This window comes from Chiloscyllium punctatum, chromosome 41 (genome assembly GCF_047496795.1).
Source record: "Chiloscyllium punctatum isolate Juve2018m chromosome 41, sChiPun1.3, whole genome shotgun sequence".
Lineage (NCBI taxonomy): Eukaryota > Metazoa > Chordata > Chondrichthyes > Orectolobiformes > Hemiscylliidae > Chiloscyllium > Chiloscyllium punctatum.
In genome coordinates, this window is record NC_092779.1 from 27,881,950 (window position 1) to 27,897,832 (window position 15,883).

The 15,883-nt window shown below is 40.2% G+C and overlaps 1 protein-coding gene across 1 annotated transcript in view; it reads right to left on the bottom strand.

Moving 5' to 3' along the window:
* Positions 1 to 218: 218 nt before the first annotated feature.
* Positions 219 to 15,883, bottom strand: part of LOC140464958 (collagen alpha-6(VI) chain-like) — a 182,206-nt gene continuing 166,541 nt past the window's right edge. Inside the window, exons 44-47 of the mRNA XM_072560629.1 lie at positions 11,079 to 11,178; positions 10,938 to 10,993; positions 3,952 to 3,993; positions 219 to 1,444 (exon numbers count right to left, since the gene is read on the bottom strand). Coding sequence (XP_072416730.1) covers positions 1,269 to 1,444; positions 3,952 to 3,993; positions 10,938 to 10,993; positions 11,079 to 11,178 — 374 coding nt within the window. The 3' untranslated portion in view covers positions 219 to 1,268. The remainder of the gene's footprint in view (positions 1,445 to 3,951; positions 3,994 to 10,937; positions 10,994 to 11,078; positions 11,179 to 15,883) is intronic.

Genomic DNA, 15,883 nt, shown 5'->3' on the forward strand with positions numbered 1-15,883 from the left:
GGAACCTGCTAAAGGCTCCTTCAACAGCACTTTCTACACACGTGATCGCTAACATCTAGAAGAACAAAAGGTTTTCACATTTCTGAATGCAACCACAAGTTCCCACAACAACCACCTCAACTATTTTGGTATTCCTTCACTGTTGAGAGTGTGGTGTTGGAAAAGCACAGCAGCTCAGGCAGCATGTGAGGAGCAGGAGAATCAATGTTTAGGGCAAGAGCCCTTCATTAGGAATCTTTTGGGCTTTTTGTTGCACTGTTTATTTTGCAATGTACCCAGCTATTGAAACACAATCACACAAGTCTGTAGACCTTTCTTTAGCAACACTCATTTATTACAAAAAGAAATAATAAAATAAAACAGAGCTATCTAAATATAGTAGACAATTAGAATGATCTTACAACACAAATATTAGAACAAAGCTTCAAGCTTTTTCTGATACTATTTGTATCAAGAAATTATTCCCTATCTCAACACCTTAGGGTTCAATTAACAGACTCTTTACAGTTATTTGTTCTCTGAACTGTGCAGACAATTTGATAAATCCTTTCCAAGTCTGCTGGCATAAACTATTGTCAAAACTGAGAGCTTAACTTTCTCAGTTTTGATAACACTTCTGGTTTGGTACTTACACAAACTAAATCTCTCCAGTGAGGTAACTGGTTCCCTGAACTCCTTCTCGGACAGAAACTCATCTTACTTCTAAGTTTGAACCTGATGTCACCTGAACTGAACTGAAAAATGTATGTTTTTGTCCTAGATATGTCTGAACTGAAAACAAAGTGAATGGTCTTTAATGTTTACCCTACCTGTGATAAACTAAAAAATATAAACATCTTTTCATTAACAGCACGGCTATTTTTCCCAACCCTATGAAGTTCAGACCCAGGATGAGCATAGCTGAGTCTCACATTGTGCCATATCTCTCCTACACTGGAATTCCTTATTGATCAATTCACAAAAATGTGTGTTGAACCCAAAGCAAATTCTAAGCAGTCTGACTGGAATAGAGCAATTCAGAATAAACATAGAAAGAAACAGTGACTTATTGCTTGATTTTGAGTATATTATTTAGTGTATATTATGTTCAAAGTTGTGGAGGATTATCTTTGCTTGGTATGAAGTGGTAGCATTGCTGTTCCCAAAAGTTTTTTAAATTTGCATATGCAAAACAAGAGTTTTTGTTTTATTCCAATGCAACATTGCTATTTGTTATTCTACCTCTCAAAGGTGCACGTTAAAAAAGACTTAGTCCATGCATATCATATTTAGAAGGTGGACTTCAGACAAAAGGCTTCACAGTCGTCTTGGGTATCAAATCTATTCTGATTTCCCTCACAGCCACCATACCAGAACCTTTTGCAGACTTGTAATGTTCTGTCAAAGAACCATTTCAATCGGTAGAAGTAACAGTTCCCTTCTTCGACTTTCAGTGCACATATATCTATAACGGAAAAGAACACAGAATCCAATAAATCTGAAGCCAATTAGAATATACAGATCATTGCACAGGAATTGATGGAAAAAAGGGACAGAGTTCAAGAAATGTGATTGGGAGCAGAAATTCTTAGCCCTTCCAGTACACTCATGCTGCAACTCTGATCAATGCAACAAAGAGGAAGAAGGTCCAATGACAGGACTTACTATGAGCTACGACAGTCCATCTCTTGCCTATCGATGCATGAGAGGGTGAGGCCAAAGTGAGAGGTGAAGGAACTTGGGAGATCCCAGGGCCAGAGTGATTAGGCAGTGGGCGAGGTAGACACAGGAGGTATTCAAACCTGTCCCATTCAAACGATGTGATTCCCTAATGAACTTGTAAGCTTATCATTAGCGGTTGCTAGTGATCACAATCCTGGCATGATTTATGGAATTATTTCACATTCCATAGCAGATCATCTTCAGAGGATTGATCAATATCCAAATCAATGACACAGAAATGGTAGCACATTTTATTTATAAACCTCCTGTCCAATGTAAAAATCTCTAGTGGTTCTTTTTAAATTTTAAACACCATATAAAAGGATAGTTTTAAATCTCTTCCATTACTAGGTAAACATTCCACACAGAACTTGTATAGTTCTTAGAGTCATAGAGGTGTATAGCATGGAAACAGGCCTTTCGGTCCAACTCATCCATGTATGACTCTATGACCAGATATCCTAACATAACCTTGTCCCGTTTGCCAGCACTTGGCTCACATCCCTCTAAATGCTTCCTATTCATATACCCGTCCAGATACTTTTTAAATGCTGTAATTGTACCAGCTTTCACTACTTCCCTCTAGCAGTTCTTTCCATACATGCACAACCCTCTGCATGATAAAGGTGCCCCTTAGGTCCTTTTACATCTTTCCACTCTCACCTGTAACCTATTCCCTATAGTTCTGGCCTCCCCCACCCCAGGGAAAAGACATTGTCTATTTATCCTATACATGCCCCCTCCATGATTTTATAAACCTCTATAAGGTCACCCTTCAGCCTCCAACACTCAGGGAAAACAGCCCTAGTCTATTCAGTCTCTCCCTGTAGCTCAAATCCTCCAACCCAAGAAATATTCTTGTAAATGTTTTCTGAACCCTTTCACATTTCACAACATCCTTTCTATAGGATGGAGATCAGAATTGTACACAATGTTCCAAACATTACCTAACTAATGTCCTGTACAGCTGTAACATGGCCTCCCAACTCCAATACTCATTACTCTGTCCAGTAAAGGAAAGCATACCAAACACCTTCTTCACTATCCTATCTACCTGTGACTCTACTTTCAAGGAATATGAAGGTGCACTTCAAGGTCTCTTTGTTCAGCAACACTCCCCAGGACCTTACCATTAAGTGTATAAGTCTTGCTCTGATTTGCTTTTCCGAAATGCAGCAGCTTGCATTTGTCAAAATTAAACTCCATCTGCCACTCCTCAGCCCATTGGCCCATCTGATCAAGATCCCATTGTACTCTGAGGTAACCTTTTTCACTGTCCACTACACCTCCAATTTTGGTGTCATGGGCAAACTTACTAACTATACATCCCATGTTGACTTTTCTTGCTGAACATCACGTGATGTGACATGGGTTTTTGTTTCATTTTCTTAACATCATTGACAGCGAACTATGGTGCAAGTTGTGGGACCAACTGGAAAACTCATTCAAAGAGCTGGCAAACCATAATGGGTGACATGGTATCCTCCTGCACTTTATGAATATTATGCCAATGGTAATGAAGTAACAACAGCTAATCTACAAGGATCTCGATGGTAAAATCAATTCTTGATCTTTGGGAAACTTACATGTTTTATTGAGGAGTCACACATTCTGGTTCAAATCCCTGCATGCATTTTTATTATGAGAGCTCCTAAAAATTAGCCAGGGTAAAAAATACAGCAGTCTTGTGGTGCAGAGGTGATGGCTGGGTTCAAATACCACCTGCCTCAGAGCTGTGTCAAAGCGTACAAGAACAGATTAATTCAATAACTCCAAGCTAAAGGTAACAGTGAGTGGTAAAATATGCACTGCATCCTCAGAGTGCTATACAATTGGCTGGATTGTTGGAGGTGGATATTGGCCTGAGGCAGTGAGCTGATGGAGGAAGGACATCCACCCAATACAGAACTAGTCCAATGTTCCCCCTCATGGGTTCCAGTAGGAAATCACAATTGGATGGGTTCAATAGAAGGCTGGATACCACACTTCATCAACATTGCTGACAAAATAGATATTGCAAACAGAAGTTACACCTGAACTGCTTTACTAGACCAAGGTTAGTTCTGGGGTTTAGCTTTGAGCAGCAATGTAAAACAGAGTCATATTCAATCAGCAGTCTGCTTTATATCAAGTTTACAGCAATCTTTGTCTCAATCAGGAGAATTGTAAAGTCAGAGAAGTGAGGTATAAAGAGTGAGATTTGTGAGATTTAAAACTGTCACAAAAATGATTCCTTGAACATTTGTTTACCTTTATTTTTTATCGTTGATGATTTACTTCCTTTGTGTTCACCTGGAGAAAAAATAATGAATCTTTAATAAAAATGCTATGTTGAATGAGTAGGGCTTTAAAATCAAACATTAAGTACAATTAGTTTTCTTCAATGGCTTGGGAAACAAGACTTTATTTTAAAGAACTTGAGATCTTTTTGATGATGAAGAATGATCCTGAGGAAATCAAGCTTTCCCACCATCCTAGCTGATATTTCAGGTTTTAATAATAATAACAGACTTAGAAAGAGCCAGGCACTGACTCAGATGTACTACCTGCTCCATGAGTGTCTGCAGGGAAAGTTACCCTTCTGTGCTGCACTAGCTGTGGCAGTGAAGGTTGTCATTGCTGAGAATCTTACGAGGCATCAACGGAGGAGACCTGAGGAGTTGATAGATCTTTTAACTCACTGCATCTGGCTGGGTGGGGGCTAGGACTTGGAACAAGATTTTCAGCCTTGTATTGCCAGAAGCTTAGGGGAATGTAACTCCCTACTCCCAACTTATTAGTCCCTGTTTAAAATCCTGCTCAATCCTGGATTTATATACGCTAAACGGTGAGCCCAAGTGGCATATCCAACAGAAGAAGGCAGATATTGTGGAGCTGACCAGAATGGGCCAGACATTGGAGTACATCATTACAAACGTCCTTTGGGATGTTTGAGACACTGGAGGCAATCAGAGAGTGGGCTAGGGGATAGCAGGGGACAATAAAAATCTAGGTTAGAGGTGATTCAAGATTTACTTGCAGGACCCTGTCACTTCCTTTCTGCAAGGAATCCTACATATCTTCAAAGAAAACCTAATCTTTCTCTCAATATAGGTTTGGCCTAGTGGAGAAGGCACCATTATCTTTTCGCTCAGGTCTCAGGCTAAAATTGCTCTTGGTTTAGATTTTATCATTATGGACTGGAGCTGCACAGTTCATTTGGAGTCCCAGGGGTTCTGGATCACCTGATGAAAATAGTGGGTTACAATCCAAGCTCTTGGAGATCACAAAAAGCTTAAAGAAGAAAATTGTCTGGCTGTAATCATAAAAAGTGAAAAAGAAACTTATTTGAAGCCAAAGCTTGTCGAATGGTCTGGTGAGGTGACTGAAAATTTGGGCTTCATCATGTATTTTTTATCAGATTTTATTTAAGTTGGGAAGGAGGAATTGACGATTCTTGGAAATGAAGTTACAAAGTACGCACTGCAGAAACCATGTCTCTGCCAGGGGAAAAGTAAAAGATGACCTGGGAGCCAGAGTTAAGAGAACAAATGTAAAGCTGGAGAAGGTTCCAGTAGTAGAGTGTGTTGAGTAAATATATTAGGCAAATTGGAGCCTTGTGTGTCACTGGCTGTTAGTGGTATAAGACGGGTATTTGATGAGTGAGTGACATTAAATTTGGAACAGTGCAAATGTATCTTTTGGAAAGTTTGGGACCCATGGAAAGCATTGTGTACCTTGTAGCTCAGAGTATGTAGAGATGACATTAGTTCCTATGTTTGGATTAGTTTATTTATATATTGTTAGAATGTCTACTCCATCTCTTGCTTCCATCTTTACCTTTTGCTTTACTTACATTTCCCTGTGAACATATCCAGGTCTAACCAATAAAACACAACGTGCAACAATAGTAAAGAGACTCACATAATTAAATACAGAACAACTGCATCCTGCATTTTATCCTCCATATAAATCAAACACCTTACTTTAAATGAAACAATCCAAACAAAAAACAACATGGCATTTCTTGAGTTGAATTTGTTCGACTTCTCCAAAGACAAAAAAATGTATTGAGAAATGAAGGTGACACTGATATTGATCATGTTGACACCTTGGGATTTAAGGTTGCAGTTTTGTGTCATCTCTTGATCAACATCGAATTGCTCATCAGAAAAGAAATCATAGAATCCCTACAGTGTTGAAACAGGCCATTTGGCCTAACAAGTCCACACTAACTCTCCGAAGAGTAACTCACTGAGACCCATTCCCCTACTCTACATTTACCCCTAACTAATACACATTCTACACATATTCTATTCTACACATCTGTGAACATTATGGGCAATTTAGCATGGCCAATTCACCTAACCTGCACATCTTTGGATTGTGGGAGGACCCTGGAACACCCAGAGAAAACCCACACAGACACAGGGGAAATGTGCAAACTCCATACAGCCACAGTTGCCTGAAGCTGGAATCAAACCCAGGTTCCTGGCACTGTGAGGCAACAGTGCTAACCACTGAGCCAGCTTGCCACCCACAGTATCAACATAACAACTGTCCTTGAAATATCCTGGTCTGCTCGCTATCAAATGTCATGTGTTCCACTGTGTGTTGTCATCTAACAGGGAAATTCTGGTACCAAGTAATCATTGATCCTTTTTAGTCCAAACAGAGATGATGTGAGTTTCTGGTTGTAATTTGGCTGATTGATATAAATCCAATTTGCAATTTGAAATCATGGTTCTCTCAATTCCTTGATGAGTATGGCATTGTTTTGCTTTTGCGCTTTGCAATTTCTTGAGTTTTCATTTCAAAATCCTCACTGAATGGCAGTGATGGTTTAAGAATGGCCAATGCCTCACAATATTTAAGTTTGGCCAGTGTCTTCCCAGCCAGAAAGTGTAGGATTTATCTATTGGTCCAATACAGTAGCAGAATGATTTGTCCCAGTTTTCAGAAAGCCCTTTATGCTGTTATTGAAAGACCATATTATTTGATGCCACCATTAGATTGCAGGTCAAATTGCAATGTCAGATAGCGATGAATTTCAGAATTTGATGGGAACTCTATAAACAGAATGGAAGTAATCAGAAATCCATTGTTTTGTCACGAGTGTTTTTGCCAAATCTGATTTTGTAAACATGAAGGTTACTGGTGGTTTTGAGATTTATGGCTGTTTGCTACGTAGGTCCCCAACAATAAACAAAATACATTGGATTCTTTGGGACTGCTTCCACATCTCTAAATTATTAAGAGCGTTGTTGCCATTAATTGTTTTGGCCATAAGATATATTGGAGAATTGTAGAGCCCAGTTTTAGAGTATACATGTTTTTTTATCAAGCCCTTCCAGGCAGCAATCTATTGCTGGCTACCAGTCTATCTCACAGACTTATTATTTCATCTGAACAATAGATGGATGTCACAGATGGACAAGATACAGTGGACATTTCTTAGTACTTTTGGGATAACAGTTTGAGTTCTGCATGCAATACAGTCATCAAGCAGTGCATGTTTGTTGACACTGAGATGTCCTCGATCTCAACTCTGCATTCCCTCAAAGGACCTGACGCGTTATAGATCATAATGATACGTGATTTTATGCACAAGCTGTAATTCATTTTCCATGTGTTGAACTGATGAAGTTGTCTTCTTCGACCCACACATGTTTGCAGAATTGATGCTCTTTAAGCTTGTTTCACATTTCTTTGCCTTGCAGCTGGACATGGTATTGTGAATTGATGGATACCTCCACAATTTGGGCACAGTTTTCACAATATTTGACCATGATCTGGCATTTGCTATTGAGATCTTTTTGACGATATCCTTGACACTTCAGCTGGCTGGACAAGCTGTGTTGGTAACCTAAGATAAAGGGTGCCTTTCTGCATAACATTTTGAAATCTTGCATCTTAGATGTGATTTGACTGCCAAGATTGTAGCTGCTTCCAACATTAGTTCATTTTCAATTAGGAGTTGTGCCCTAATGTGTGGAATTTAGTCTTTTCAATTAATTGGTAACAAATTACACTAGTGTTTAGTCCACCAAATTGACACAATGAGAAGTCAGGTGTCTTTTATTGTTTAACAGGCTCATAATTTCCCTAGCATCTCTGGCTGAATACATATCATTGATCATCAGACTTCTCTTCAGCTTCAAGTATTTTTCCAGAGCACTGCATTAAACAAAGACGTGTCTTCTGTGAGCTGTTTAAATATTTGCTTAGCTCTGTTCTGAGACAATATACAAGGATTGCCTTCCTGCAGATTGCTACTATATTTGGACTCGAGAGTGTGGTGCTGGAAAAGCACAGCAAGTCAGACAGCATCCAAGGAGCAGGAGAATCAACATTTCAGGCAAAAGGCTTTTGTCCGAAACATTGATTCTTCTGCTCCTTGGATGCTGCCTTACCTGATGTGCTTTTCCAGCACCACACTATTGACTCTAAGCGCAAGTTCCCACAACAACCCACTTCATCAGGAATGCCGATTCTCCTGCTCCTCGGATGCTGCCTGACGTGCTGTGCTTTTCCAGCACCACACTCTCGACTCTAATCTCTTGCACTGGCAGTCCTCACTTTCACTACATTAGGACTGTCCATTCCCACAGCAAAAATCTGAAACCATGAAATCTGTAGATGTCCCCACATAGGTCGATCACTCAGGAAAGAAAGAAACAAGGCGCAGGAGTCTGTCACGGTAAACTCATTTCCATTAGCACTTTCCCTGAATCCACATCCATGCTTAACAAATCAAATGCAATGAGCACCAGGAATAACCAGACTTACATAACCAAATACTGAACAATTAAATGGGATAGTTAGTCAAAGTTAGGAAGCTAACAGAATGGGTACTTGTAGGTTAATTCGAGAGCTGATGATGCTGGTGGATAAAGGTTTAAGCAGTGCTGGAGGCAATGGGGAACAATGTACAGCTTGAGAGTAGGTTTTCCCGATGGCAGATGAGATATCATCATCACCATCATCATCAAGTCACTTCCACTCACAGGGTGTGTGTAGGTGGTTATACAGACCGATGCAGCTACCGCAGGCTCTATTACACTTGAGGGAAGTGTGGCCATGGGAAAGGGTGGGTGGGGCATTGGTGTGGCAGCACACTCCATACGCTCTTATCGCCTGGCTTCCGTTTTTACCCGATGGCAAGTCTTGAGGTGCTCGATGTCTCTCTGGATGCTCCTCCTCCACTTTGAACGGTTTTGAGCCAGTGATTCCCAGGTGTCCGTGGGAATGCTGCACTTTGCCAGTGAAGTCCCTCCTCTGTCCACTAGGGGGTTCGCCTGCCATTTCAGAGCTGGGAGTACAGCACCTACTGGGGAAGTCTCTTGTGATCTATGCAGACAATGTGCCCAACCCATTGTAGCCGATCAAGCATAGCAGTGCCCCGATGCTGGCCGAGGATACTGGTGTTGATGCATCTTTCTTCCCAGTGGATTGGCAGGATCTTACACAGGCACCATTGGTGGGACTACTGCAGTGCCATGCTGTAAATAGTCCGCATCTCAGAGCCACACAGAGGGTGGGAACCACTGCAGCTCTGCAAACTGTGAGCTTGGTGTCGAATCTGATGTTGATGTTGTCGTCAAACACCCTTTCTCTTAGGAGACTGAAGGCTGCACTAGCACACTGGAGGCGATGCAGGTTCTCTTCAACAATAACTGCTTTGGCCGACAGGACATTTTCAAGGTCCTGGAAGTAGTCAACGTTCTCGAAGGTCTCCTTTGGATCTTTGATGGTTGGGGGTTGGTTCCACAATGCCCAGGCTGACGGAAGACCTTCATCTTGCGGACGTTCGGAGTGAGACCCATGCTCTCCTATACCTAAGGGTGCTGATGATGGTCTGGAATATGTCCTCTGAGATTGCACATACACCAACATTATCTACATGCTGCAGATATACTTGCAAACAGAACATTAAAACTATTTCAGCCTGAAAAAGTAGACAGGGTATGGGATGGTGCAGAAAATAAAGTGAAGAGATTTAAGCGGAAGCCAATAGCAAAGGCTTCAGTCTTCCTAACTGTGTAAACAGTGAAAATCTAGTGCCTTAGTGTTGGAAGCTGGTTCAGTCTTCAAGAGTTGCAAAGGAGAAAATAGAAGAAATAACAGACAGGTCACACTGAAGTGCTGAGCATAATGTGTATGAAGAGAAGCCACAAAGTGACAGTAGGTGACAGTTGCGGTCGGGAAGAGATTGAGTGAAAGGAAGTTTAATATCAACATTCCAGAACAATCCTAGTATTCTAACCTTATACCTTTCGGAGGCATCTGAATTAAGGCATGTAGTCAATGCAGCTCTCGCTTAAAACTGTCTCGTGTCCAAATTCTCTTGGAATCTACTGTCTCCTGGGCCAGAGAGATGGCAACACAGCCAAGCATATTGTGGACTATAAGGGAACTTGTGGGGCTGAGGCCAGGTAATAAACATTCAAAACTTTCTCTCAGTGCTCCTGAAGGAAACGCAAATGATAAAATGTTTATGGATTAACATTTATGGTCACAGTGGAGGAATTATTATTGTACTCACAATCGTCTCAGAAATGTGAATGCTATTGCATTTTGAATAGTTATGGTCACAGAAGAGCAATTGTTATTGCAGTTGTAATATTTATATTGATGGAAAGTGATCACTACTGTGTTTGTAGTATTTAATTTGTTTCTATATTGGCAGAGACAAATTTTGTAGTTTAGTATTTTTATTAATTAAAGCATAATAACTATGCATTGAGGCATCAGCTTTCCTAGAATATGATTTATTTACTAAACTGTCATATAAAACTAATGAAAATACTTTCAGCAATATATTTAAATGTTCATACTCACTCTGTCAAAACATATAGTTCTCAGAGATAATTGGCCATTTCAATAGATTTTTGGAGATGAAACTACTAAATAATATGGAACACGTGTGGGTAAAATGAATTGAGGCACTGGCCAGCCATAACTGAAAATGTAAAGCAGATTTTAGAAACTAATTGGCACCCTTTTACAGGTCATTCTGCTATAACATGTCAGTTGTGTTCTTCTGCAACCTTGCACTATAGAGAATTGCTATAGAGATCCCGCTGTTGAAGATCGCTAATAGGAAATCACTATACCCATTCAGTAGAAAGTTTGCATTATTCAAACATTGCCCACAATTCATCAATTGCGTTATAACCAATTCATGCTGACAAAAAGCGCATTACAGCAGGACAACCGGTACTTCTATCATTCCTATGATTTTCCCAATTACTTGCCTTTACTATTGGCCTTTGGTTCTTCTTCTTCCATGTCTTGCATCATGTCTTGCACTCTGGAATGAAAAGGTAATACATTAGTCACTGACCAAGACATATATGGGTGTTCAATATCTGGTACTAAATATCAATAAAACATACCGCTCTAACTTTGCTGAGGTACTGATTTTTCTTGTTCCCTGAGATTTTATTCGTTCACATTCCTTCTGTAGAGATGCAGGTGGATACTTATTGATTCCCACTGTAAAATTACAAACAGAATTTCTCTTTACGAGTGAATCCACATCAAAGTAAGACCCAAGATAAGCTTCCGTGTATTACTCCATTCAGAGAGAACTGTAGATAAAGACGTGACCCAGAAAGTAATACTTCTGTGTCATAAACATCAGTTGTCAACAAGTTTACATTCTTATTGGAGAGACTGGTCTTCCTTCTTTGAAGCATGCCATGAAGCCCAGTATTGATTTCAAAATTAATAAAAGAACAAGAGATTTGACCTTATTTGTTTGGGATTGAGTTAACAATGATGCATCTTTCCGTTTCCTGATTCATCAATGAGTGGCTTTTCCTGCGGTTTCTTTGTCAATTTGCATTTTATGGTTAATTATCCCTGTACATCACCAGGGAGATAATTGGAAAACATAAAGAGGGCTACATAGCCAGAACAGACTGACAACTTACATTTATCATCAATGTGTTCAGGGAGGAAATGGGGTGAAATGGATGTATTTTAAATAAAATCCCAAATATTTCAACTATGGGGCAGAGTTAGGAATGATACTGTTTCAGATTTTGGCAGACCCATCATTTATTCAATGCCAAGAATACTGGTGGCCTTGTACACAAGTCATAGCAAGTTAACATGAAGATCCTATAAAAGCTCTTAAATGGGATTGCAAAGGATATATGGCACAGAAAGAGACTATTCAGACAATTAATCCAAGCTGATGTTCATGTTCCAGTTGACCTTCTTTCTAATGTTTCTCATGTAAATCTAGCATTGGAATCATCTATTCTCTTCTCTGCTATATGCCTTGCTAGCTTCCCCTTTAATGCGTTTACACCATCTACTCCAATCCTGGGATCAAATTCCTCATTCTTATGAGTCTTTGGATGAAGACATTTCTTGAATTTATACTGGAATTCTTGGTGGGTATTTAATATTGGTGGTCTCCAGTTATGCTTTTCCCCAAAATAGAACAAATACTATCTCTATATGCAGGATATTCAAAGTTTTGAAATTTTAATAATCTTTATTAGGTCTTACCGCAGCCTTCTTTTTGAAGAATAAAGAGACCCAGCTTTTCAATCTTGACCTGATGAACATACCTACTCAATTCTGATATAATCTTTGAGGAGAAAGTGAGGACTGCAGATGCTGGCGATCAGAGCTGAAAATGTGTTGCTGGAAAAGCGCAGCAGGTCAGGCAGCATCCAAGGAACAGGCGAATCGACGTTTCGGGCATAAGCCTGAAGAAGGGCGCATGCCCGAAACGCCGATTCTCCTGTTCCTTGGATGCTGCCTGACCTGCTGCACTTTTCCATCAAAACATTTTCAGCAATTCTGATATAATCCTTGTAAGTGTTCTCTTTACCCTTTTCTGTCCTTCTTATATTTTTATTATTTGGTGACTAGAATTGTACAGAGTAGAACTCTAAAGGTTTAGCATAATCTTACATTTCAATTCTGTAATTCCAGGAAAAATAGACAGTGTTTTTACTTTGGTGGTTAACTTTGTATATGGTCTTGCTAACCTGTGATAGAATGTTTCGTGATTGATACATTTATATTCTGTTGTTCCTCCATCCTACCTAGTCTTGCATCTTCCAATGAATTAGCAATCTTCCTATTCCAACCAAACGTACTACCTCACATTTAGCAGTGTTGAACGTCAATTGCCAATGATTTGCCCATTGTGTAAATTTTTGTTGCAGTCCTCTTCAGTACTAACTATCTTCCCTATGCTCCAAATTTGGTCTGAACAGCAAGTTCAGAAACTGTTTTAGATTCCAAAGTCTGAATCATTAAAGCAAATGATGAACAGCAGTGGTCACAGGTTTTAAAGGGACTTGTCATCTTCTCCCATTCTTCTAACCTTTATGGCCACCAGCTGCTTTCTGTCTTGAAGCCAGTCAGCAATCCATCCAATCCAAACTAATTCATTCATCTATTTCAAGGTATCTCATTGAAAGCCTTTGGAAAATCCAAAGGCAAATTACTCCACACTATATTACTGCCTCAAAAAAATTCCTCTTTAAAATCCATGCTGACTTCATGAATTTATCTCTTATTCTTAGATGGTCTTTGATTCTCTCCTGTGTTAAGAATTCCATTGTGTTTCTTGTCTCTGATGTTAAGCTGACTGGATCATAATTTCTTAAACCACATTGGAGCCCTTCTTCAAGGTAGGAATTGTATTAGCTATCCACCAGTCCCCTGACACTAGATCTTTTCTCTAATGATTTATTGACTATAAGTAGTAATGCCTCTGCTATTCTCCAAATTATTTTAAATTACTTGGATGCAATACATCTAGCTATCTATGAATTTATCCAACACACTCTCTTGTTATATTGTCAATGCATTTATCTCATACTCAATGTTGATCTAGTCTACTTTCCTGGCTCTTCTTTCAGCCAGCTGTTTCTAGTGACGTGTGACCTGCTGGCAGAGATGGTAGCGTTCTGACTGCGTTGGCATGCGGAGACTCAGATGACTTTTTGTGTCTTTGCTTTTCTGGTAGCAAGGGCTCATGGCAGAGGAAGAGGCAGAGGAGCTCTGCCATATTTTCTGCTTCAGTTTTCAATCCTGTCTTCTGCATACTAAGATGGCTTCGGAGAATGAAGACTTTGTACACTTTGCACTGTACTCCTGTACTCGAGTACATGTGACAATAAAATCTAAATCTAAATATCATCCTCCCCATAATAAAACACTAAGAACCCTGGGTGCTAGAAATATGAAACAGAAACAGAAAATGCTGGAGAAACTTGACAGGTACGGCAGCATCTGTGGAGAAAAAGCAGAGTTGACATTTCGATTCAATTGACCCTTCTTCAGAAATGTCAACTCTGCTTTCTCTTCACAGGTGCTGCCAGACCTGCTGACTTTCTCCAGCAATTTCTGTTTTTGTCTTATGTTATCCTGCTTGTTCTTTAATAGATAATAGATAATAGACAATAGGTGCAGGAGTAGGCCATTCTGCCCTTCGAGCCAGCACCACCATTCATTATGATCATGGCTGATCATCCTCAATTAGTATCCTGTTCCTGCCTTATCCCCATAACCCTTGATTCCACTATCCTTAAAAGCTCTATCCAACTCTTTCTTGAAAGTATTCAGAGACTTGGCCTCCACAGCCTTCTGGGGCAAAGCATTCCATACGCCCACCACTCTCTGGGTGAAGACGTTTCTCCTCAACTCTGTTCTAAGTGGCCTACACCTTATTTTTAAATTGTGTCCTCTGGTTCGGGAAATGGTCCTATTCCAATGCAGCATGAATTTTTTAGTGATGTACAATATTTTACATTCCTTGATAACTTGATTTCTTTGTTCCATTTTACCTTGCTAGTGTTTTTGACTTCCCTTTTAATCTCTTTTATCACATGTCCTTCTGCTGCCTATGTGCTTAACATTCATCTCTTTCCAAACCCTGTGCAGCTCAGTTATACGATTATTCATCCATAGATTCTCATTAGGGTATACCTGCAGTTTGTTATACAATCATAGAATGCCTACAGTGTGGAAGAGGCCATTCGACTAATCAAGTCCACACCGACCTCCAGAAAGCATCCCACTCTGACACACCCCATCCCCGTAACCCTGCATTTCCCATGGGTAATCACCCTAGCTTGCACATCTTTGGAGCAAGGGAAGAAACTGGAGCACACAAAGACAGGGAGATCGTACAAATGTCACATAGTCACCTGAGGGTGGATTCAATCCCTGGTTCCTGGCACTGTGAGGCAGCAGAGCTAACTCCTGAGCCACTATGCCAGCCACAAACATTTCCTTAACTAAACAAACTCTACCAGCCTTGGAAAGAATACAATCAGATGGAGATGTGTTGTGAAGGGCTGTCCTATATGGAGAGACTGAGTACACTATGCCTACATTCTCTAGAGATTAGAAGATTAAGAAGATTAATTGCCAAGGCACTTGACAGGGAAGATGCTGGTCGATCTAAAATTGGGGCTCAGTCTCTATGACTCTATAAAGATAGATAGATTTTTGAACAGTAAAGGAATGAAGGGTTATGGTGAGCGGGTGGGTAAGTGGAGCTGAGTCCATGAAAAGATCAGCCATGAGCTAAATAAATGGCGGAGCAGGCTCAATGGGCCAGATGGCCTACTCCTGTTCTTGGTTCTTATGTTGTCTTATTTGGCGGCACGGTGGCACAGTGGTTAGCACTGTTGCCTCACAACGCCAGAGACCTGGGTTCAATTCCTGCCTCAGGCAACTGACTGTGTGGAGTTTGCACATTCTCCCCGTGTCTGCGTGGGTTTCCTCCGGGTGCTCCGGTTTCCTCCCACAGTCCAAAGATGTGCAGGTCAGGTGAATTGGCCATGCTAAATTGCCCGTAGTGTTAGGTAAGGGGTAGATGTAGGGGTATGGGTGGGTTGCGCTTCGGCGGGGCGGTGTGGACTTGTTGGTAAGTAATCTAATCTAATCTAAAAAAAATTATTTCCCACTGCATGACAATGGAATGCATTTCAAAAACACTTCATTGGCTGCAAAATGCTGAGGTTGTGAAATAAACACCATGAATTTCTTCCTTTGTTTCAAACAAATTGGACAATTTGAAGTAATTGGTGTTTCATATACACAGTAAAGAAAGTAGGCTTTTTAAATGTATTTGAGTCAAATGTTGCTGCTGATTATTTGTCACTGAGATTTTAGATTTCCTCTGCTTGAATCGTGAAATATTTGCTGATAATAAATAAGA